Source organism: Psittacula echo (assembly GCF_963264785.1).
Source record: "Psittacula echo genome assembly, chromosome: 11".
Lineage (NCBI taxonomy): Eukaryota > Metazoa > Chordata > Aves > Psittaciformes > Psittacidae > Psittacula > Psittacula echo.
In genome coordinates, this window is record NC_137746.1 from 1,767,214 (window position 1) to 1,790,080 (window position 22,867).

Genomic DNA, 22,867 nt, shown 5'->3' on the forward strand with positions numbered 1-22,867 from the left:
TCTAGTGGAAGGTGTCCCTGCTCATGGCAGGGGATTGGAACTGAGTGAGGTTTAAGGTCCCTTCCAACACAAACGAGTCTGACATTTTATGATGCTTTTATGTGGAGAACAGAGCCACTCCTGTGCCGGGGTTTCTCTGCTGGAAATCCAGCCAAACCACAAGGGCAAGTGCAGAGCCAGTTTCTTCACCACTTTGCCACCTGCACGACGAGTTACCGCAATAAATCTGTGCCTCGCTTGCCTTAAAACACCCCTGCTTGGTTCCGCACTACAAACAGCATTGAACTTTGTGCAGCAGCATCACATAAGGGCAACAACCCCTTCTCCCTGACAGTCTGCTCCTCTTGCCCCCTCACCTTCAGTCCTTTACCTGCAGGACAAGGCTGGAGGAGACCGAGCCGGGAGCGCAGGCAGCTGCTGCAGCAGCCGTCACTGTGCGCTGAGGCAGGAAGCGTGGTGGTGGAGCAGGGATCCCCCTGACGTCGTGCTGGGGGTGGCTGACTCTGCCCGTCCGCAGCCCAGCTTCCTGTGGCTCAAACTACTTTATGGAAGGATTGCCAGCCATGGCTTTAACCTGGGGCCAGGGGGAAAAGGCACGGAATTCACAAAGGTTGAGGAGTTGCTTCTGAGGCTGATGCGATGCTCGTGAGCTGGGATGTATGTGTCATGCTAAAACAAACTGGTAGGACAGGAAAAATTGAAAATTCAAAGTTGTTTTTTTTTTCCTGTTGATTGTATCTGTAAGAAAATTCCCCTTCAGGAAGTAGTGCTAGAGTCAGTGAAGATTCTTAGTTAAAACTGCATCTGTAATGCATGGTGTAGCATTTTCCTCTGCCTTCTCCTCCCCCTCCTCCTGGTCTGGTGTTAATTGCTTTATCAGGGGACTGGTGAAAGAGCGTAATTACTAGGAAGTCCCATTCATTTGCTTACCTGAGTGGTTTCCCAGCTACGGGGCCACCCTGGTTCTAGTGACTTGCAGTTTCAGAAAATGCAGGTGGAAATCATCCTTAGTTCAAGTGCTCAGTTTGTATCATCACCCTTTAAGGCACCTTTCCCCAGGTCCACCTAACTCTCCGGCCACAGAGGCACTGAAAAACATCACCTATATTGAGATGCAGAATCAGACCTCTGCTGTTGTTGGGTTTTGCATCTTTTGGTGCAGATGCCCAGACCCTTTAGGTGTTGCTGATGGTATTATGAAAGTGAGGGGCTCAGCACAGGCTGGTCCTGGGGCTGCCTCTGTCCGTGGTGCTTAACGGGTTCAGATTGTGGGGATCCTTAAAACTCAGACACAGATTTATGCAAAGGCTTAGAAGTTCCATAGTTTTTGGTTTTAGCTAAAATTGTTACAAACCCTCAAATAACATATAATACGAAGGAACTATAGTTTCAGGTGCCTTCATCTGACCCCTTATAGAGTCAGGCAGCCAAGCCAGTCTGTAACAGGTAATTACTTAAATTCCTAATGAACGTACGAGCCCAGGGAGCTGGCGTTGCATTTTATGATCTCAGAGCACTGGTCCACGCTCTTCCTTATCCTGTAGAAAGCTTCCACGTATTCAGAACGGACCAGAAGTTCAACAAAGTCCTCATCATGAGTTATCACCAGGAGCTGAAAGTTACGCTGTTGGGAGCGGCTTTTTATTATCCTACAAAGAGATATTGTTTAGTATTTTATTTAAATCCCATTACCAGTGATTAGTTGCTAGTGATTAATTAGGTACTAGTGATTAATTACTAGTCCTAGCTTTAGAGGACTTGTAAAAACAGAACGAAAGTATTTAACTATTGATAAAAATATCTCGCTATTGATCAAAATGTTTAACTATTGATGATGAATGACATGGACCATCGAGCAAGTTTTTTACCCACATAAAACTCCTTAAGTTATTTAAGAAACCCTTTTTCCTTCCCCGATAAAGGAGAGGGAATCTAAACCCAGTGCTTTGCATGTATATTTGCAGATGCTAACAGAGGTAACATCAGCTTAAACTGTAATTAACTTCTGCCAACTGCCATTGACGTTTAAAAAATACCCATCTTTAATGTTCTCAAGAAGAGGTCACTTACTCTGTGAGGGCATGGGCAAGAGACTCGATGTTTTCTCGATCAAGGTTGGTAGTAGGCTCATCAAGTGCCAATATGCCGCAGTTGAGGCAGAATGTTTCTGCCAGAGCAAGACGGATAATAAGAGAAGCAAGCACCTAAGGGGAAAAAAATCAACACCAAATCAACATCAAAATCTCACTCTTCAAAGAGTCTGCAGAGGATCTACATGGAACATGCTCTTCTTAATGCCATTACAAACCACGAGTAAAGTTTCCATAACAATGTGCTGATAGTTCACAAAATGTCAATAATTAGTGACTGAAAAACTACATTAAAACTTCAAGTTTGAACTGAAAGATCTGTTCTGCAAAGTGATGCTGGAAAAAACACCGGAGCAGTCAAATACTCAAAACTGGAGAGATACTGGAAGTAAGGATTCCAACCTGAGGAAACGATGCCACGTCACCACCTTGCTCTGTTCAAGCCCCACCAAAACACATCAGGGGCAGTGGAAATTTGTACGGGTGTCACTAGGTCTGAGTTACTGACCTGACGACGTCCTAAACCTGAACACAGGAGGATTTACCACCTTACACATTAGCTTTGTGTTATCATACCTAATCACACTGCTATGAGATCTCCTGAACTAGTGAAAACTAGAGAACCCTCGATGGAAACTGTGCTCTCAAAAATACTTTCCAATGATCACAACTGCTGGCATCACACTTCACGATCAAAGAATTCTCAGAATATAAGCTAAGAAACTGTGAACAAGTTTCACTCTCATTTACATAGGACTCTAACGTAACATCCTAGAGTACCTTAGGAGAGGACACTTTTTTTGCCTATAGTGCTGTTTTAGAAGATTTGGATTTCCCCTAGAATTTGTATGGAATTTTCAAACCCAAGTTAAGTACCTACACTCATGTGGGATTTAATTTGACAGCATTTTTCATATGCAAGCAACAATACATTATTCACCTTCTGATGAAACATCCTTTCAGACTCTACTGCTGTATGCACTTAAAGGTACTGTGTATAATTTTGCTTCATTCCTTGATTTCGTTTTCTACTACCGCCTGTACCATCTGGTCATGGAAAAGGCCTGGCTCCCAAGAAACAGACTGGGCAGAGAACAAATGGAGAGCAGACTAAGGAAGAAGACTTGGGGATGTTGGCTGATGAGGAGCTTAACATGACCCAACAGTGAGCATGGTGTGGTAGTTGGTGACATGAACTGAAAGGTTATGTTGAGCAGCAAGGGACGGCAGCAGAACTTGGAGAAAAACAGGTTTTTCCACCCTTAGAGGTAGATGCAGTTGTGAGAAGACCAAGGGCAGCCCTCAGGAAGGAAAAAATAAAGGAGCAAGTCAACAGACCTAAAGCTGTGGGAACCTCAGTGGTAACTAGCAAGAGACAGACTGGGAGGATTTGAGCTTGAGGAGAGGGAAGTTGAATTCTTCACTGCTGCAGGACTTAGACCGCTCCTCAACTGAAACAACAGATTCTGGCACCCCTTAATAGGGTTCAGAGGTTCAGACTCATATATTGCGTAGTCAGTAAAATCCAGGTGAAGGGAAGCTGTACAGAACTGTAAGTTAGAGTTGGAGCCACTTGTTCTCCAGGGTCACTCAGAACACATTCCTCTCCTCCATCCACCTGCAAGTTTTTACTTCATATTCAAAGGCAAAGGCTGTTACCTTCTGCCCAGCACTACATCTCCCTCGCATATCCAGCGCTGTACCTCCCTTTACCATTACCACTCTGTAATTGTAACTTCTTCTTTTATCAGAGGCTGAGACATTCTCATCTGCATCAGAACGAATTTCTATGTACTCGATATCTGAAAACGGAAAGGAGACAGTTTTTACATTATTAAAAATACCACAGGTTACCAGGAGGAGAGAGCTCCAATATGCAGCAACCACAAAAGTTCGATTCAGAACTCCCACCAATAGCTCCATCTCTGAAAGGAGTTTTTCCTAAATTGAAAGAATGAACTTGGGCAGTTCCTCTGCTTCAATGAAACTTTACCTTTAGAAAACATGGAAAAGGGAAAATCAATGCTATTTATCCTCTAACTTACATATGTGTAATAAAAAGATTATAGTGGTGAACAACAGATGCAGCCTTTAGAATGAAACCAACTGGTTTTAGATCCTGGATTTCCCATGTTTTGAAAACTTTCTTCCACCTGCAGTGCTCAGTATCAAACAGACACCTATGGGCAAAGCTAACACGGTCAGAATCGCACATACCTTGTCCTCTGTAGGTGCTTCGCCAAAGTTCACGAATGATTTTGTTGATTTCTTCCATCTTCATGCTATGAAATGTCATTATTGCTCTAAAACAACAACAACAAATGCAAACTGTTAAAGGTGTGACCATGGACTGCCAGGGACTGGAGGCGCTTTAAGGAGGGCAGCAGCTCCCTTTCCAATCCCTAAATACTTGTACTAAAAATACAATAAATACGAGACCAATTTGAATGCAGAAGTATCTAGAGACTAACACACGACTGCATAAATAACTACTCTCACAAACAGCTCAGTCTCAAGAAGCAGCACAGTCACGAAGACAAAAAGATTTGCAGTCACTCAACAGAGAGCAGCTTTACCTGGATTTCCAAGAAATCATTTATGTGAGGTATGTTTAAGGCTGACACCAGGAAGATGAATCTGATGTTAAGGCTTCCAAAACAGCAGTACTGTTACTGCTTGGTGCAGTCTCCCAACAATGCAAGCAACTGGGTCTCCATAGGAAAGGAGAGCGGAGAATTCTTCTTGAGACTATAACTTATAATCACCCAGAGAGACATCCTGACTAGAGCTGCCTTTCTCTTCGGCAGCAAGAGGAACATAGGATGTCACTATTACCAATTTAATTCCCCTGCTTAATGTATCAACATGACTTTAGTTCAATAGTAGCTAAACTCCTTATGAAAGCATTCAATAAAGCACAGGATGCCACATTCCTAACTTGGCTTTTTAAAGCAAAAAGTATTCTGTAATGAAACAATATGGTGGAAACAAAATATCCTTCTGAAATGGACTTTTATATAGGCTTTTCCTACTTCCCCTCTTACAGGAACTATTTCTACCTCTTCTGGGGAATACTGAAGAATCAACTCTAATAGGATTTGTGAAGTCCGGAGAAAGAAGACCGTGTTTTCAACTGTTTACTTTGTTACACCCAAGAATGCATTCCTCATCAATATTTACCATAAACCTCTAAATATTAAGTCAATAAAGATGATCAAGTGATAGCACAGAACACCCAAAAAGTCAGTTTTCCCAGCTACAGAGACAGCTTTCAATCTCTGGCCATTAGAGTTAACATTTCGTCTCACCGATCTTTCAGACGATTACCAATAAGTGATGCTTATCTATTCTTCTTGAAATTACCAGACTGGTTTCCTGTTTTGCCTTAAATAGGAACAATAGATGATGTGATACCATACAGAAAGATTCTGAATTCTAAAAGGGAAGTTCTTGGAGTGCATTTCCATTTAAGCTGAAAGGGAAGAATTATGCAAGCTCTGAACAATTTAGATCTTCACAAAATACATTATGGCTTAGCTTACACTTTAATTCTATGTTTAATTTTATCTAATCATTTAAACTGCTTAAACCAGAATTCCCTAGACCATCTTTTCAACTTGGAAAGTTCTCATCTGCTTAGCTTCTCTTCTTCATCATGCTGTATGCTCAACCACACTCCTGCTCTTCCATGCTTCTTTTTCCAGACCCTTTTTAATGCAGGAGACCAAAATTCCATACTCTGTTCATGACAAGGGTGTGCTGGGAATTCACACAGTGCCCAAATGCCTCTTTCTTTTTTTTCTCTTTTTTGTTCCTAATATTGAATTCATCTTTCTGTCACTGAGAAGCTAAAACTGTCCTAAAACGTATCCACTGACTCCAAGATCCTTCCCCATCGCCCACCAAGCTGCAGCACCTCACTGCAATTCCATTGTAATTGAACATTGAGGGGGTTTTAGGGAGCCGTATCTTTTACTTTGTATATGTTTACAGCTGATGAGTTGCTATTTTTAGCCACTCAGCCCAAGACTAGAAACAATCACAAAGTTGACTACACTTTCCATCAAATGCAAGACACGCTGCTTTTGATCTTGCCTTCTTTAATATAAGCACAAAACCACCCACAGTGGAAACAGGGGAAAGCCACCTCTATATTGTAATATTCTTTCATGCAAACACAATTGTTTACCTCAGAAGATCACGGGGAACAAAAAAAAAATCTACCTGGTGTATCTGATTTGTGTTAAGATACGACCAGAAGATGCTAAAATATACTGCTATAGAAATGGAAGAGTATGAGAGACTATGCAAGAAAGACACGGGTTAATAATGAAGGATTTAAACCCAGACTCCACCTTGCCTTAACTCGTACTGTGGAGCATTTTGAGATAACATGAGAAAGACCTTTAAGAACACATTCTCCCTATTAGCCATCACAAATCCTGTAATACTTTACTTCCCTCACAACCAAAAACCCACCAAAAGCACAGGCACAAAGGAAAACCACCAGCAATTCTGGGAGACACACAAAAGCATCCTAAAAATGCCTTCAAAAAGCTACAGAGGAATAGGGACAGAGGAACAGCCTCCGGCTCCACTGACTCTTCCATGTGTCCTCATATGAAAACTGAAGCTGAATGTGTTTGTTGTCTGGATGCTCTCTAACCATCACTCAAATATGAGTCCTAACACGTACAGCCATAACCCAAAACAGGTCCTACAGAGAACTGAGAATAAATTCATAATGATCACTAGACTTATCTATGACTATTACACTCGAACTATTGACATCAACACATTTACTATATATGTACATTAGATACATTAGCTTACAAATTTCCTGCATCCTACCAATGCTGTGCAGTTTGTAGCATATTTTCATTAATTTGCTTTAAAAGTTGTACCGTGTTACGTTAATATTTAAATGCCAGATTTTATAAAGAGAAATGATTAAATATCTCCAAGACTTCTATCGATTTCCTGTTTCTAAGTTACCCCTGGAAGCCTGAAACTGAAGCTGCTTTTGGATCAAGGTTATCAGTAGTAACAAAGATTAAAACATTGAAGAACCGCCCTCAGATGACAACACTTACTTATCAAGAGCCTTGTAATAAAGGTCCAGGTCTTTGTTCACTAGCTCTGTTGTTCTCATGACAATCATCATGTCCCTGTATTTTTCCTCTGCATCTTTGAATTGTGGCTCTCGAAGTTCCTTTTTAAACCGGACAATCTCCTCCTCAAATCCACGTTGTCGACCAAGGGCAACATGATGGTTTCTTTTCAGAGATTCTATTTTCTCCTCTAGATGTTTCTGTTCACTGTGAAACCATAACTGACACGTAAGTCTTTTTGCAATGAGTGTTTCACAATTTATCAATCAGGGTTCTAGTTCGGAGTTGATGCGGGTGGCTCATTTTATTGTATCTATAAAGCCCGTAACAGTTAAAATTATAGTACTGATGTCGCTGAAATGAAGACATTATTGAAATAAAAGCATTTTTAACTTTGGGAAGGACATACTCAAATCTCTATTGTGAGTGGGAGAAGCAAGTTACGAAGTTCGGATGCCGAAGCGCTGTACGTGGAAACGTATAAATAATTCATTTCAGAGGTGGAAGTAAATTAGGATGCTGAGCAAAATAAGATGAATTAATTGAGTAACCCCTAGAAAGCTAAATAAATAGATCACATGTAAGCACCAGCATAGGGCTAATTCCTTTTCAAAAGTGTTTATTATCAAAGCAATTAGTATTAAACTACTGAAGTAAATACAAGATTTTCTGCTGAGACCTACATAAGCAGGCTGTAAATGACAACTAAATATTCTGATCCGGAGACAGGAGTTATTTTTACATGTGGATTTAGCAATCGAATTCATTAAAAAGATGGCTTAGATTGGAACAGGTATGGACACACGTGCACGTGTGTGTATTGCTAGCCAGAAGCACTATGTAATTCACTGTCTCATTTATGTTGTCATCATGGGGATATTACACAAACGTGAATTTGAAGGAGGAACTGGTCTACATGAATGGGGAGAGAAGTGGACCAGGAAACCCACTAAAAACCCAGTGAATATCACATTCAGACACCCAGTGAATTCTTGTGCAGAACACGCCTTGCTGTTTTGAAGACACTTACTTTTTCATTTCCGGGACTTTCATTTCTCCCATCTCCCTCACAAGTTGCTTTATATTGTCTTCAACATCTTTGAGCTCTTCATTCCGTTTCCTCAAAGTAAGATTATCCTGCAGCCACCTTTCCTGTATCTGTCTCCACAGAAAGCAAGAAGTTGTATAATGCTTCAGTATATTGATTCTCAATTACACAATATGAGCTCTGCACAACTCTAAAACATGCTGCAAGCCTAGAATAACCGGTGACAACAAAAATTGTCAGAGTGAGAACTCATCTTGTGCTGGAAATAGGGTATAATGGAAACTAGAAGTATTATTTCATATTTCAATCTGAAATAACAGTATTTAGTGTCACAGGTGAACAGATCTACTGTCACAGAGTGATCCTGCGTGTGACTATTACTCAATGTTTCAAATGGGGCAGTAATTTAGTCCCCCATGTCAGTTCTGTTAAGTTAGACAGTAAGAGGTGGGGTAGAACAGGGAAAGACATCTTTCCTATAAAGAATGTAAACAGCATTTGAAATACATACACAAGAATTGAAAGTACATCACAAAACCTGCAGGAAGCAGCTTGTGGTACCTGCACCCTGGTACCTCACTTCAGAGGGCAGGTATCCTCCACACCAAGGCTCTTAAAATGCATCTACTTTTGCATACACAAATCTCAAGGCTTTTTCCAGCCTAATGCACACAGAGCAGCTATTCTGACTAACATCTGATTAAGTAAATCAAAAGAAGACAAACTTGGCACCATTACAGACCTAGGCAGACTTAAACCAAACCCAGAAATCAGTTCAAACTATGCAAAATTCATTTACTCTAAACCAACGCACCTACCTTTTGAGTGTCAATATCCTGTCGAATCGTTTCCATCTCTTTACTTATCTTTTCCTTTTGTTTCTCACAGTCGGCTAGCTGAGAATTCACTTCATTGAGTTCAGACTCCTTTTGCTAAAGAAATAAAACAGCAGACAGTTGAAACACAGAAGTATTTCTGATGTCAACTCTTCATTGACGGGGTTTTAGGTTACCTTTTTATAGTCATCTCTGCCTTTTTGAATATAGTTTTCGATTTCTTTCACGTACTTGTTGATATCTTTAACTTTCTCATTTATGCCATTCATCTGCAGGGAAAAGATTTCAAATGAAATGCAGTCTTTTGTTCAAGAACAGATATCCCCTGTATCAAATATTAGATACTGCATAACTCTACCGTCAAAATACAATTCCTTATCATAATTACCTTTAATTTACTTATAAAACCTTCAGCTTCTGAAACCCAGATGCTCCTTATCACCATGCAAATGTCTTCCAAAACAAAATCATTCACTTGAGCTTATACAAGAGCCACTTCACCCAGGAAAAACATGTCTGTCTCTTAGCAAGGACAGGTTAGGATCATCTTTCCTATTCCTCTTAGGTGTATGAGGAAGGGCTTTTTAATATGACCAGTCACTAAATATGGGCAAATGTCCCTTTGACAAGACAGCCAAAGGTTAATTACAATTGAGTTCATCTCCTGACCTAGTTATGCTCCTTTTCTTCCCCAAAATCTCCACCAATCTAAAGCACTGGCTAAAGTTACTGTTTCCTAAAAGCAAATTCGTTACCACAGCTTCCATCCATGCCTGAAAACCAACATATAACCTTATCTTCCAGCTAAGCCAAGAGCAAACAAACCTTATCCTGTGTTTCTTTATTACTCGTAGTCCTTTTATTCACTAGATCCTCCTTCTCCTGCTGCAGCTTTTCTAAAGTGGCATCCAAGGGAAATACCTGTTCTTTTGCGTCCTGCAAAGTAGTTGGAGAAAATCCTTTTAATTTTCTCATTCTATTAAAGATCCATAATTTTTCCAAGTGGTAAAAAAGTCATGTGGTTACCAAGTTCTTCTTGTGTATGTTACAATAAATGTGAAAATATGTATTCATAAATTCTGGACATTCCCAAAGATACGCAATAGCAGCACATTAAAATCTTACTTTCTAGGGCTACAATGTTAAATATAACACGATTCTAAGTGTTCTCCCAGAACAACACCACTAAGGGTTAAATGATGAGTATTTCCTACCTTGATCTCTCTGCATAAGGCCTGAACCTCAGTGCTTAATTCCGCTGTTTGCTCCTCCAGCTGGCGACGATGCTGCATGCTGCTGAAAATCTGAAGCTTCTCTGCTTTAAGCTCATTAACGGTGCTCTTCAGCTGCTGGATCTGATTTTGTTGGTCTTGCTTCAGCTTCTGGTTTAATTCAATTTTACCAGTAACTGCAGATGAAAACAAACGCCGAACGAAACACTCTCTTACAAACACTATCTTCCTCACCAAAAGCCGAGTCTACATTAAGCCAAAGCAATCATTAAACTAAAATGTTAATTGCAGGAAGCTTAGAACGTTCTTTTCAATGCAAAAATAAAATACCAGTCTTGTAGGACCTACCTGTATCCCACAAGTGCTTTTTCTCCTGTTTTTCTTGGCTTACTTGTAGAACAGTTCTACTTAAATCGACCCCTACCAGCTTAGCCTCCTGCTGAGCAATTTTACGTCCAACATCCCTAATATCAGTCTGAAAGTATGAGGAAAAGCACTATTACTATTGTAGTAGTGTTTAACAGTGTATTTTTCATCTCTGGCACACAACAACATGATTGGGGTGTGAGGCACACATGACTCAAGGCGTTCACATTTATCCCTGCTGCTGGAGCAATATCACATCATTATCAGGAAGGTTACTTCAGCCACAGGCTGCTGGAATCTGGAATTCCTATTTGTGAGAGGAAAACAAGCCAGTGTGGATGGACAGGCTTTAGACACCCCATGTCCACCTCAGAACAGTTGCATGGGCCGCCCATCCCTGTGACAACAGAGCCATTGGAGCCTCAGGAGGTGCTGCCACTCATGAAGTGCTGTTAGTCCTTTGCCTGGCTCCAGGCTCTCTCATGGTTCTTGGTCAAGCCAAGATTTTGCGTTGGTAATACAGGCAGGTAGACTGCCAGAATAGTGACAGTGTAGGATTAGCCATTCCCCTTCACCATACGGCACGGAACGAGGAAGATGTGACAAGATTTCAGAAAGTACATAGAGTAAAAGCTGAGAATACACTGAACTATAATGACTGCGAGGACTCAAATACACTTTGGTGTACTTCCAGTCATGCTCCAGTTCTGGATTATGCCTTTCTTCCCAGTTACCATAGCACAGAATTGAATTGGAACTCAAGGGACTCTGTGGTGCTCAGAGGAAAAAATCACTGCATAAAGCTTGAAGCTTTATTAATACCAAGCTCACCTCTCCTATGCTGTCTTTGAAAGTACTTTTACTTTGCTTCAAAAGTCTCAAGACCTCCAGGTTTTGTCATATTACTGAATAACTACATTAGCGAATATCATTTTATATATTAAAAGAAATTGCCAAACATACCTGGTACCTTTCCATTAGAGTTATATCCTGTAAACATGCCTTGGCACCTTCCTCCTCAGACAAAGCTGTCTGCAAGAGTGATTCCTGCTCTTCTATCTCACCCTTCAGGCCTGTCAAATCCCTGTCTGCATTCTGTATCTTGTTCCTCAGGTCCGGTATGTCCCTCGCTTGGAGTTCAACCACAGTTTGCCTTGAATAAAACACAAATCCTTAAAGTTTCCTTTGTCAAAACAGCAGCATAAGTTCAAGACACTCAAGATCACAAAGTCTGTGATAGGATTTAACAGTGGAGGACTAAATTTAGCCAATATAATACCCTTAACCTTGCCCGTATTTGATGAAGCTGATGTTATACACCCAGCTAAGGAAAACATCCCTTGTTTTAGACAAGTGAGGTGAAACAAGCAAACAAAATCTCTTGGTTTTCAACTTAACTGCAGCAAGGGCTCAAGAGAGGGATGAAATCCCCTATGCAAGGGTGCCCTCTTGTGAAGGAAAAGACTCATGGAGGCTGGAGCCTCCTCACCTCCAGGCAGGAGACCTGCACACTCTGCCCTTACTCTGAATGCTATCTGTATGCTAAGAGAAGAGAAAACCAGGACTCCGACCAAAACTCTTTAGGCCAAGTGTTATTTGTCAATGCTTTGGAGCCTGTCAGTATTTTCATAGTTTTAAAAATACAGACTAATTCAGCCTGGAAACTGGGAAATACCGCAGGCACCCTTCCTGCATGTGTTATGTTACCTACACTTTGTGTTACCCTGTGTGTTCAAAACACCCCCCACAAAACAACCCGAACATCCAAACACACCACAAAAAGGTTAAGTAACTACAATAACAGAATTCACTCCAATCTATGGATTGTCTGTATCAGAGGCAGAGATTCATTCCCAAATAATGGAGCCGCAGCTGAGTGAACCTCAAGGAAATGGCATTTATGTTTTAATGGTGTTAGGGAAATCTGCTATAAAATCCAGAGATGCCTTTCTAAAACAGGATAGTTCATATAAAACTGCCAGCAATAAAAACTACTGTTAAGGGAGCTCTGAATCAAGGTATTATTCAAGGGTGTTTAATACAGGTTCAGCTCCCATTCTGGCTCTACAAACTTCCACTTCAGCTTTGTTAAGGCACATATTTAAGGTGACGTGGTATAAAAAACATTTCAGTAATGACAAAACCAGTCTCTCCATTTCAAATTACAAGGACAAGTAACAAGGAGGGGAACTGTGCCTCTATAGTGTAAATAATCAGTAGAAAATGAGCATAGAACCACTTTTCCTGTCTAACTCTCATGAGAAGCCCCAAACGACCAGAAATACCGGGAATATAAAACAGTTTAACATTGAAGTCCAAATGAGCAGAGAATAAATGCTAGGAAGATACTCTTCTTAACAACTGGGAGTTTCTGATGAATTAACAAGCACTACAATCCATCCTCCTCGATGTCTGCGTTACCTTTAATAATAAAACCCAAGGATTTGAAAGAAAACAGCTTGCACCGAGGACTTTACCTCAGTGGTTTCAGACTCATCATTTCATCGCGTTTCTTCTCTTTTCTTTTAAGCTCAGACTCTGTTGACTTCAGTTTGTCTGGAGCCAGGCGCAGCTTAGACTGCAGATCACTGATGACATCTTGCAGCTCGGCCTCTGTTTCAAACCCTCTCTGGCAAACCGGACAACACGACTGGTTCTCCTCTGTCAGCTGCGTGATGAACTGGGAATAAACGGCAGTGGCTCCCGCAAGCACGGCTGCGTTAAAAAGGAAAGACTTTAGGTTGACTAAACAGGGCATAATCAGATCTAATCTGTACTTACCATAAAAGAAGTCAACATTATAACCCATAAATCACACAGGTAGGGAACTGAAATGGCTCTAAGCGACCTGGTTGGAATTCAGCGCTGCCCCTGCTTTCAGCAGGCTATCCTGAATCACCTCAAGTCCTTGTCAACCTGAATTCTTCTATGAGTGTTTTATTAAACCATGCTCATCCCTCTGTAATCAACAGAAGTGACTTAGGAAAAGCCACTCAGACACAGTAAAACTCTCTCTCCAGTCAGTTTCTGTGCCTACCGTTTGCCCTGCACAAGCAACAGATCATCTCCGTATCCATGGCTTACACTTAAAACAAGCTATATACAGAGGTACCTCGCTGCTTTGAGCTTTTCTCAATTTCATCCTGAAGCTTGCTCAGATCGCTGTCGAAGTCTTGGCTTCCACACACATCGGAGAGTTTTGCTTCATGAAGGGCCAACTGCTCTTCTTTGTTTCGCAGCTCACTTCTGACGTAAGTTTTGTGATACTCTACTGACACCAGTCGCTTGCTGAAACATCAATCAATGCACAAATGCTTTTGTTACAAAACCCCACAGCTTTCAAACTGCTTAAGCCAAAACGAAGACATGGGAAGTTGATCTGAAATTGATACTACAGAGCTGTTCACCGGCTCTTCTTTAATGACGCTTCAGGGGATCCATAGCATCAATGTTTTATTGATGGAAGTACAGCATGAAGTGCTTCATTTTAATTCCCTTTTGTTTTATTGCTGCTTACTGATGAGAAGCTCATTTCTAGCAACAAAGCTATACAAAACTTTACAGAGTAATACAATATCAACTTTTCCCCCCTACAACAATTACTGCTTATGAGATATTACTGAACCTCTTAAGCAAAGAATGCTAGCGCCCTTCTACTCATGTTCCACACTTCTGAACCATGCAATATTCTTGTTCTTAAAATCTTGGGTGTTTTGTTTCATGGAAGTGTAATGTGCATCATTACACACTGTGGTGATCTTACCTATTCTTTCTATCAAACTCCTCTATATAACCAAATGAAATCAGGACAACGTAATCACACATGAACTTGTCATACAGTCACCAAGTACTGTGACTTACAAGGTCAGAAGATCAGCAGTCTTCACTATCTGCTTTTAGTGCTGCCTCTGACATGCTACACATGTTGTGATTTATTAACTAGCACAAACTGCAGCAGCCCTACACTGCACAAATTCTGCAGGATGCTTTCTCTGATTTCTGCAGATAGCTAAATGAGCAATCATAAAGTAACAAGTATATTAAGCATATTAAACTTCCCAACATTTAAATTCATATAAATACTTACAGACCACAATCAATTAAACTAATACCTACTTAAGGCTGGCAAGGTTATCCCTCGTCTCATTAATCTTCCTATTTTTACTATGAAGCCAGTCTTCAAGTTGGTTTTTATTTGGGAAGTATCCCAGCAGCGATGTCAGTTCATCAGAATGTCTTGCTTTTACTTTCCTGATCTGCTCTTCTTTATCTACCTGGGGAAATGAAGCATTTTGCGTTAGTTTTCTCGTATCTTCCAGCTCATGTTACTCAATGTGTTCATGCAGTTATTGGCTTCTCTGCAGTCAGACAGAAGCTTTACTTATGATTGTTGATAAACACCTGAAAAACACACAAATCTTGAGGCATTGCATTCATTTTATGTCCCTGTCTCATGAGATCATGATAGAAAAATTACTTTGTCTTTCTTCAGCATCTCCATTTGGGTAATAGTTGTGGTATGTAGATTCAACTGTTCCATCTCCTGATCCAGCTTCCTAAGAGCTTTGTCCAGGTTTATTTTCTCATCCTGCAGAGTCCTTACTTCCAGTTCCAGTTTCTCTACATTGCTGCTCCTCTCAGTCTTCTCCAGCTCCTTTTCCTAAACAAAAGCCCAGAAGACTTACATAGGCAATAAAGTCCTAACTAAAGGTAACAGAAGAGAGCTCTCAAGCTGCCTGGCAGCAGTGTCATTTGCTATTACAGGAATGACACAAGATTTGTAAAGAATAGATGAAAAACGACAAAGGCTGTGATGCTGGCATATTTTTCTGGCCCAATAATTTAAGACTGGCTAATCTTATGATATTCCCCAGCTGTGGCTATTACCCTACTTATACCAAGCAACATCACTAAATCCTACGCATGCAGTAGAGAAAAATGGAGTAGTGAACAGTCCCTGTCCCAGACAGCACACCATCTAAATAGACAAAGCGTAAGAGAGGGGTTAAAAGGGCAAGAAAGCAGCAGATGGAGTAAGCATCAAGAGGTTTTTGTTTGTTTTAATGATAAAGCCAAAAGGTTTGACTTCAAACTGCTCTAAATGTTTCAGACTGATGAACTTACTGTCCTGGCAATCTCCTGCTCCAGCTCCCGAATTCTGTCTGAAAACCCCTCCAACTGCTGCAATTCGTATTTCGCATTCTTCAGCTCAACTTGTTTCTTATCTTTAATGCCTGATTTCAGGTCAATGGTTTTTTCTAATCCAGTTTTCTGGTCTCTTATTTCATCTATCTCCTTCTGTTTCATTGCTTCTTTTCGTGTAAATTCTCTCTGAAAGAAGTCAGCAACAATATACTCATTTTTTTCACAAAGGGAAACAGCATTTAAATACACTCCTTCACACAAGCTTGTGAACAGTCACCACTGTAATACAAGACATTGAAATACATAGACAACTAGAACTTGTCAGGGATTTTCTGCTGAAATGTCTCGATAGGAAGGTGCAGATGCATCGCACTGGAGTGTTCTATGAGAGAAACTCCATTCTAAGGATGACTTCAACAAACAGTTGCTTGTTTTTAAACCAGTTCCCCACTGTAATTCATCCTCAGGCTTTTTAGCTTGTCAGCGACCCACCTGCCTGAGAGGGCTGCTAAGAAAAACCTATGCGAAGAACTGCCATCAGCTCACTGGATGACCACACTGAGTTCCAAGACTCATTTCCAAGGAAAGATTCAGGCAACCCATAACAAAGAATTCTAGAAGGAAAACCAGCTTCATTTCCCTCCCAATACTCTTCCTCCCAGCCCCATGAAGACACCTACGGACCAATATCACGCTGCTAACCACTACTAACTCCACTATAAACCAACAAAACTCTCACCACCAAATGCTGCGCAGCTTCTGTATCTCTTCTCTGTCTGTCCTTCAACAACGTGTGAAAACTGGTAATGTGCCATTCATTAAAAGGGGTCTGCTCAAAACCATCTAATTCCAGCTGTGCTGCCAAGGTCTGAATTAATGAATCCCTCATGGAGATGTGCTCTTGGTGACGATCTGCTTCCAGCTGAAGACGACCTTCACAAGACAACATGCCATAAATGCCCAAAAACCGAGGCAGAAGAGGTACGTTGAGGATTTAAAGTCAGTTGTGACTCATTTTCTGTGAGCTTTTGAAACTGGAGTATGTTTTAGACAACACAAAAAGGTTAGAGATGAAGTCTAAAATACCTCGTTCAATCAGGAGCTCTGATTTCTCACTGTTAAACCTCTGGCACTCTTTAGTGGCTCGATCTAATTCCCGCTTACAGTCTAATAATCTCTTCTCCTTCTCCTTCACTGTCCTCTGGTGGCTCTGGTACCTATCCCTTAGTTGTTCATCTGTTCCTTGAAACACCTGTACAACAAACACAAAAAGTTAACTTGATTCTCTATTAACTACATTTATAAGCCAATTATTGATGTTTTAGAAGACCTGTTGTTTTTACCATAACACAAGTCAAGAAATCAGAAATAAACACCTCCCATCCAGAAGTTCCATATGAAGACATACACTGGGAAAACCTGAATGTGCTACAAGCAAAACTGGGAAAAGAAAGTCCATTTTTCTTAGGCTGATAAAACAAATTCATCTAAATTCTTACCACCGAAGGATTTCTTCCCATTTACCCAAGTGGTTCTAAATGCCCCGGCACAATCCCAGCAGAAGACTGACCATTGTTTCTTATTTTAAGAGAAAGAAAGAAAAAATCTCCAGGGAAATGAGCAATATTCATGTCAGGAGACATCCCATAGTGGTCAGTCTGGCTGTCATCAACATATTGTGAGAGACAAACACGCTGTTATACACCACGGGGCATTGTTACCAATGATCACCACTTTTATGAAAACCTGTTGGTATTTCCCTTCCTGACAAGCCAGATGATGAAGGAGGGAAAAGTTACAAAAAGCCATTTAACCCAGATGACACAGACACCAATACAGCTTTACTGAGCCGTATTTGCAGTATCTGATAGTATCAAGTGAGTTACACGGGCTATGGAAATACTCTTCACCAACATCTGATGCGTAACAGAACATACACTTAAAGTGAGGCATCCCTGCCCATGGCAGGAGGGTTTGAACTAGATCACCTGAAGGTCCTTTCCAACCCACACCATTCTATGATTCTACTTAGTTCACTGGGTAGCAAAAGACAGACTGACTGTACAGCAGAAGGGATGACAGCACAGAATTTAAGAGGCAACCTTCTCCATCTTCTGTTGCAAATCCTGATTATCCTTCTCCATCTGCCGCCTCCTGCTCTCCAGGGCCTTGACATCATTGTCTATCCTCATGACCTTGGTGAGATTCTGTTCCACTGTTGCCAGAGAACTCTGCAAAGAGACGAATGCTGCAAGTAAAACATCTCACAGCTGATGAATCCCACAGTCTGTTGTTCTACACAGCAGTCTACGTGAGAAACTTTCACCTTATGAAGTACTTTTAAGAGCAGCAGGTTTAAGTTTTAGTTTAGTTTTCATTTTAGTTTTAGCTTATCATGGTTTTAATTACCAGCTAAATCTGAGACAGAGAGGTTTTAAATTAAGCTGTAAAACCCCAACGCTGCTACAGGAATTTCCCAAAGGATGCTCTTAAACCTCCACTGACTGTTTAGAGACTAGACCAGCATCTGCCAGGGCTGTTGAGGTATGCTCGATTCTGCCTCAGAGCAAAGGATTAGATAACGCAATATAAAGGACTAAGATCTCAATCAAGAAATTCATCGAGCTTTCCCACTTTTCTGTGTTCTTTAGTACTTACGTGCTGCTTTGTATCAAAGTCTTAACGTAATCATGCAAATTACCTTGAGAGGATCAAGCTGACTCTCAATTGCTTTTATGTTCTCCTTAGAAGCAGCCAGCTGAGCCTCTCTGTTGCTCAGATGATCCTGGATTTCCTGTGCTTTCTCTTTATTCTGTTTCAGGTATTTCAGCTCTGTCTGACACTCCTTTACTTTCAAGCTTTGTTTCTGCCGGACCTGACGGAGAGTTTCGAGTGCTTTAATATACCTGTAAAGCAGACAACATCTCAGATCCTATGGGCCATACAGTAACAAGGTACAAACCACCACCTTCGGCATCTTCATCAACAGCTACATTATTAGGGAAGACAATTTCTTACTTCGGTGTTATTTAGTTACAGTAAAGAGAAAAACCTTGTTGCTGAGAAGATCTCATCAAACTTCTGCTTCAGGGCCTTCCCTTCACTTAATGGCCAGTTGGATTCTTCTTGGTGGCAGAAAATGACATTGTTGATCACTGATTTGGAAACACCAAGGGCACTGATCATCTCTCGATCGATTTCAGCACACTTGGAGCTCAGACTGACCTTCTCCCCGTGCCTGTGTAGCACAGGTAAAGAAAACCCCCAAAGTAGTTACTAGCAAGTTCTTGTAAAAGCAGTGAAGTGCATTTTAAACAGTGTAATCTCATTGCAATGTACTGATTAAAAAACTTAACAAGCCACCATTTTTAAGCATGTAATTACCATTTTCAGCCCATGCATTTAACACTGTCGGAGTCTGCATCCAAGGCTATCATTACACATTTTATGGCTATGCAGAACCACCAGAGGGAATAAAAAAGATCTTGAATGCAGTGAACACACTTGTCAAAGAGTGGAGAGCGGAGTTAAACGTGGGTCCACAATGATCTGAAACTGAAAATGGCGCTGAAGGAAGCAAAGCCTACATATTGCACCCAATGCTGCTTCCAAGCTGGAACATTATTAATAATGACCATTATTAATATAATTCTCAAAGAAATGCAAGTGAGCAGATAAGTATTTCATAAAGTAGTGGCTATCAAATGGAGGAATTTCTTAATCAACTAATAAAGGGATATAACTACATCTAGGAGCACTGGGGGCTACTTCAATGAATACATTATTAAGTTTTCTCTTATACATAAAAATACACAAACCCCAAACTGATCTCCACGCCAAAGTAAGGAAGCAAACCTTGACAACTTACTTTGTTCTAGTAATGACAGATTCAAGGGTTTTAAATTCTGGTTTCTTGCCTTTCTGGGAACAAACCATGGATCGCTGGACAGCCACGAGCTCTCCATTTACATCTCGAAACTGCAATCGAATCTGAGCTCGAACATCTGTTTCATTGGCAACCTTCAGTAGAAACAAAATCCTGAGTAAGGGGAATTCTTCTCAATGCCTACATGCAAATGGACATTCCAGCTGTGGATAATGTTCTGATATCCCCCAGCTCCCTGTTTTTCCTGAAGCAACACAGTCAGCTCATGTCTGCTTAGAACTTGAGCATCCCTGTTTTCATCACAAACCTGAGTGCAGTAAAGTATTTTACATAGCAATATACACACATTCAATCTAACCACTGTGACTTTTACCTTTGGATCGTGAACAAATGAGCTTCCTTTGGTGCCAGGAGGAAAATCTCCAGTGGATATGTATTTAAGACATTCAATGATAGTCTGTGAAAACAGAAATAAGTGTAGAGTTATAAGGGCAATTTAGAGTGAACAAGATGGGACTGCAGGCAAAAAAACCCAAAGTATTTACAAACGGGTTAAATATGCGAGGAGAGAGAAATATGAAACAACATTCTATTTCTTGAGTATCATGAGAATACGGTCCTTTGTAAACTTGGTTTTAACTAGGATCTGGGTCAATTTCTTGTGAAAATATCAACCAGCGTCTGCAAAACCCAGGCACGAAAGCAAATCTCTAATAATGCTAAACACAGTATTTCCAGTGAACAGCAAGATTTTTGCAGTATCATTAATAACTTTCTGTAAAGATCACTATTTGCATTTTGAGGCCTTTTAGACCTATTTACAGTTCAAACCCATACATACACTAAGCCTTACCGTTTTCCCTGCACCATTTGGTCCCACTAAAATAGTTAATGGATTAAAAAAGCTGATAATTTGTTTGTCCTTATCCTCCACACCAAAACTCCTCACTCCAAGGATACTCATTTTCTCAATCCGTGACATTTCGATGGCGCTTCCTCTCCTCCAGGGTGAATGCTAAAAATCCTGCAAAATAAAACGTTGTGAGAAGTGCGGAAGGCAAAAATCACAGCGCCTCACTGAAAGCAGACAAGGCATCTACGCAAGCATGAAATATTGACTGTCTTTAAAATCACAGCTAAGACTCTTCACTAATGGCTCAAGTAACAGAACAGATAAGGCAAAACTCCTGGTTTTTAACCAGAGAAGCTGTGGCTGCCCCATCCCTGGCAGTGTTCAAGGCCAGGCTGGACATGGCTTGGAGCAAGCTGCTCTATTGAAAGGTGTCCCTGCCCGTGGCAGGCGCTGGAGCTGGATGAGCTTTAAGCTCCCTTCCAACACAAACGAGGCTGAGATCCTGTGATTTGTTTTAACCCGGGAAGCTAACCAACTCCAAGCTATGAGCAGTGCCATGCTATTTATCACTAAATCAAGAACAGTGGCCAAAAATACGCCTTTATTCCACATCACAAAAGCCTCACACGTGCTTTCAGAATGCCCCAAATACAACAGAGGCCCCACTATTTATTCTCTTTAAAACTCCACTGTAGCACTGCAATACTGCGAGCGCTTCACTACAGCCGCTGCTCCCCACCGGGCCGCATTCAAACTCTCATGGGACACCCAGATTACCTCTGTCCCGACACGGAGGGGGTAAGATAAAGAACAGGAGACCGCACAGCCACCGCTGGAGGGGCGGGCACGACCCACGGGTGGGGGGAGCTGATGGAGCCAACTCCCACCCTAAAGCCGCCCCGACCACGGCGCACACGTGCATTCCAAGCCCGCCTTCACGGGCATTGCGATGCGCTCCCAAAGGCCGAAGGAGCGCGGCTCGGCGCCCACGCTGCGCCCCGACGGCTCCCCCCGTCCCCGCCGCCTCCCGAGCCCCCGCCAGGCCACGGCTGCGGTCGGAGGCACCGGGCGGAAACGGGCATTTCCTGGAGCCCGCGGCGGGCAGAGGCGGCAGCGGGGGTTCCCCGCCCGGAGCCCGCTGCAGCGCCGGGGGGGGGGGAACGGGACGTTCCCCAGGGAGCGGCGACGGCACCGCCGCGGCGGGAGCGACCTCTCCCCACCACGAACCCTTTAATACCCCCCTGAAGCCCCCAGCCCGGTCACCTCCGCTCCCCGCCGCTGTCCCGCGCTCCCCAGCAGCCACCGCGGCCGCCGCTGCTCCGCCCCGGCTCGGGACCGCCCCTCGCTGCGGGTGTCGCGGCCGCGATCCCCGGCGCGTTCGTTTTCGCTTCTGTGTGCGACGCGTGCGGAGAGCGGAGATTGAGGAAGGATGGAGAAACCTCGCTGCTGCTCGGGCCTTCCGCTCCTAGAATCACAGCGTGGTTCGGGCTGACGGGACCTTAAAGCTCCTCCAGCTCCAACCCCTGCCACGGGCAGGGACCCCTTCCACTGGAGCAGCTTGCTCCAAGCCCCTGTGTCCAACCTGGCCTTGAACACTGCCAGGGATGGGGCAGCCACAGCTTCTCTGGGCACCCTGGGCCAGCGCCTCAGCACCCTCACAGGGAAGAGCTTCTGCCTAAGAGCTCAGCTCAGTCTCCCCTCTGGCAGGTTAAAGCCATTCCCCTTGTCCTGTCCCTACAGGCCCTTGTCCAAAGCCCCTCTCCAGGTTCCCTGCAGCCCCTTTAGGCGCTGGAGCTGCTCTAAGGTCTCCCCTTCAGGAGCCTTCTCTTCTCCAGGCTGCCCCAGCCCAGCTCTCTCAGCCTGGCTCCAGAGCAGAGCTGCTCCAGCCCTTGCAGGATCTCCATGGCCTCCTCTGGACTCACTCCAGCAGGAAGCACTTCTATTAAAACCACAAAACAATTATAAAATTATCATTCCAGAGGATTTAAACCCAATGTTTTCAGGCTGCTGCTGTGGCTCCGTGTTCCTGCAGTGCAGGTACGGCAGCTGTGGCACTGGAAAACTCCAGCTGGCTTCAGCTCCAGCAGACAGGTTACCTGCTGGGAGACAAATTCCATGGCCCCATCGTCAATCAGAGCCGAATGACAGTGGATTGTCTCCCAGACAAGGCCTCTTGTTCCAACAGGCTGATTAAGGCACGAAGAGACCTGGCAGCAACTGGGTTGTGGGGAGCATGAGGCTGTACCACTGAGCCCTGCTTTCAAGGCAAATCTGTAGATCCCCACAGGAATCCAGCTCAC

At 42.5% G+C, this 22,867-nt stretch overlaps 2 protein-coding genes across 2 annotated transcripts in view; one reads left to right on the top strand and one right to left on the bottom strand.

Annotated features, from left to right (window-relative positions):
- Positions 1-1,203: 1,203 nt before the first annotated feature.
- RAD50 (RAD50 double strand break repair protein) lies at positions 1,204-20,701 on the bottom strand. Its single transcript, XM_080627248.1, has 25 exons — positions 20,568-20,701; positions 20,088-20,171; positions 19,697-19,848; positions 18,881-19,066; positions 18,530-18,734; positions 17,931-18,059; positions 16,915-17,080; positions 16,568-16,761; positions 15,808-16,014; positions 15,161-15,343; positions 14,800-14,957; positions 13,796-13,971; positions 13,161-13,398; positions 11,647-11,836; positions 10,666-10,792; positions 10,300-10,493; positions 9,911-10,021; positions 9,262-9,354; positions 9,068-9,181; positions 8,232-8,359; positions 7,184-7,408; positions 4,308-4,393; positions 3,750-3,892; positions 2,071-2,204; positions 1,204-1,649 (listed from the first exon to the last, which is right to left on the bottom strand). Exons 1-25 carry the CDS (start codon positions 20,694-20,696, stop codon positions 1,463-1,465), a joined length of 3,939 nt encoding a protein of 1,312 aa, XP_080483374.1. The 5' UTR covers positions 20,697-20,701; the 3' UTR covers positions 1,204-1,462.
- Positions 20,281-22,867, top strand: part of IRF1 (interferon regulatory factor 1) — a 30,224-nt gene continuing 27,637 nt past the window's right edge. Inside the window, exon 1 of the mRNA XM_080627250.1 lies at positions 20,281-20,285. The gene's annotated coding sequence lies outside the window, so the exon portion shown is untranslated. The remainder of the gene's footprint in view (positions 20,286-22,867) is intronic.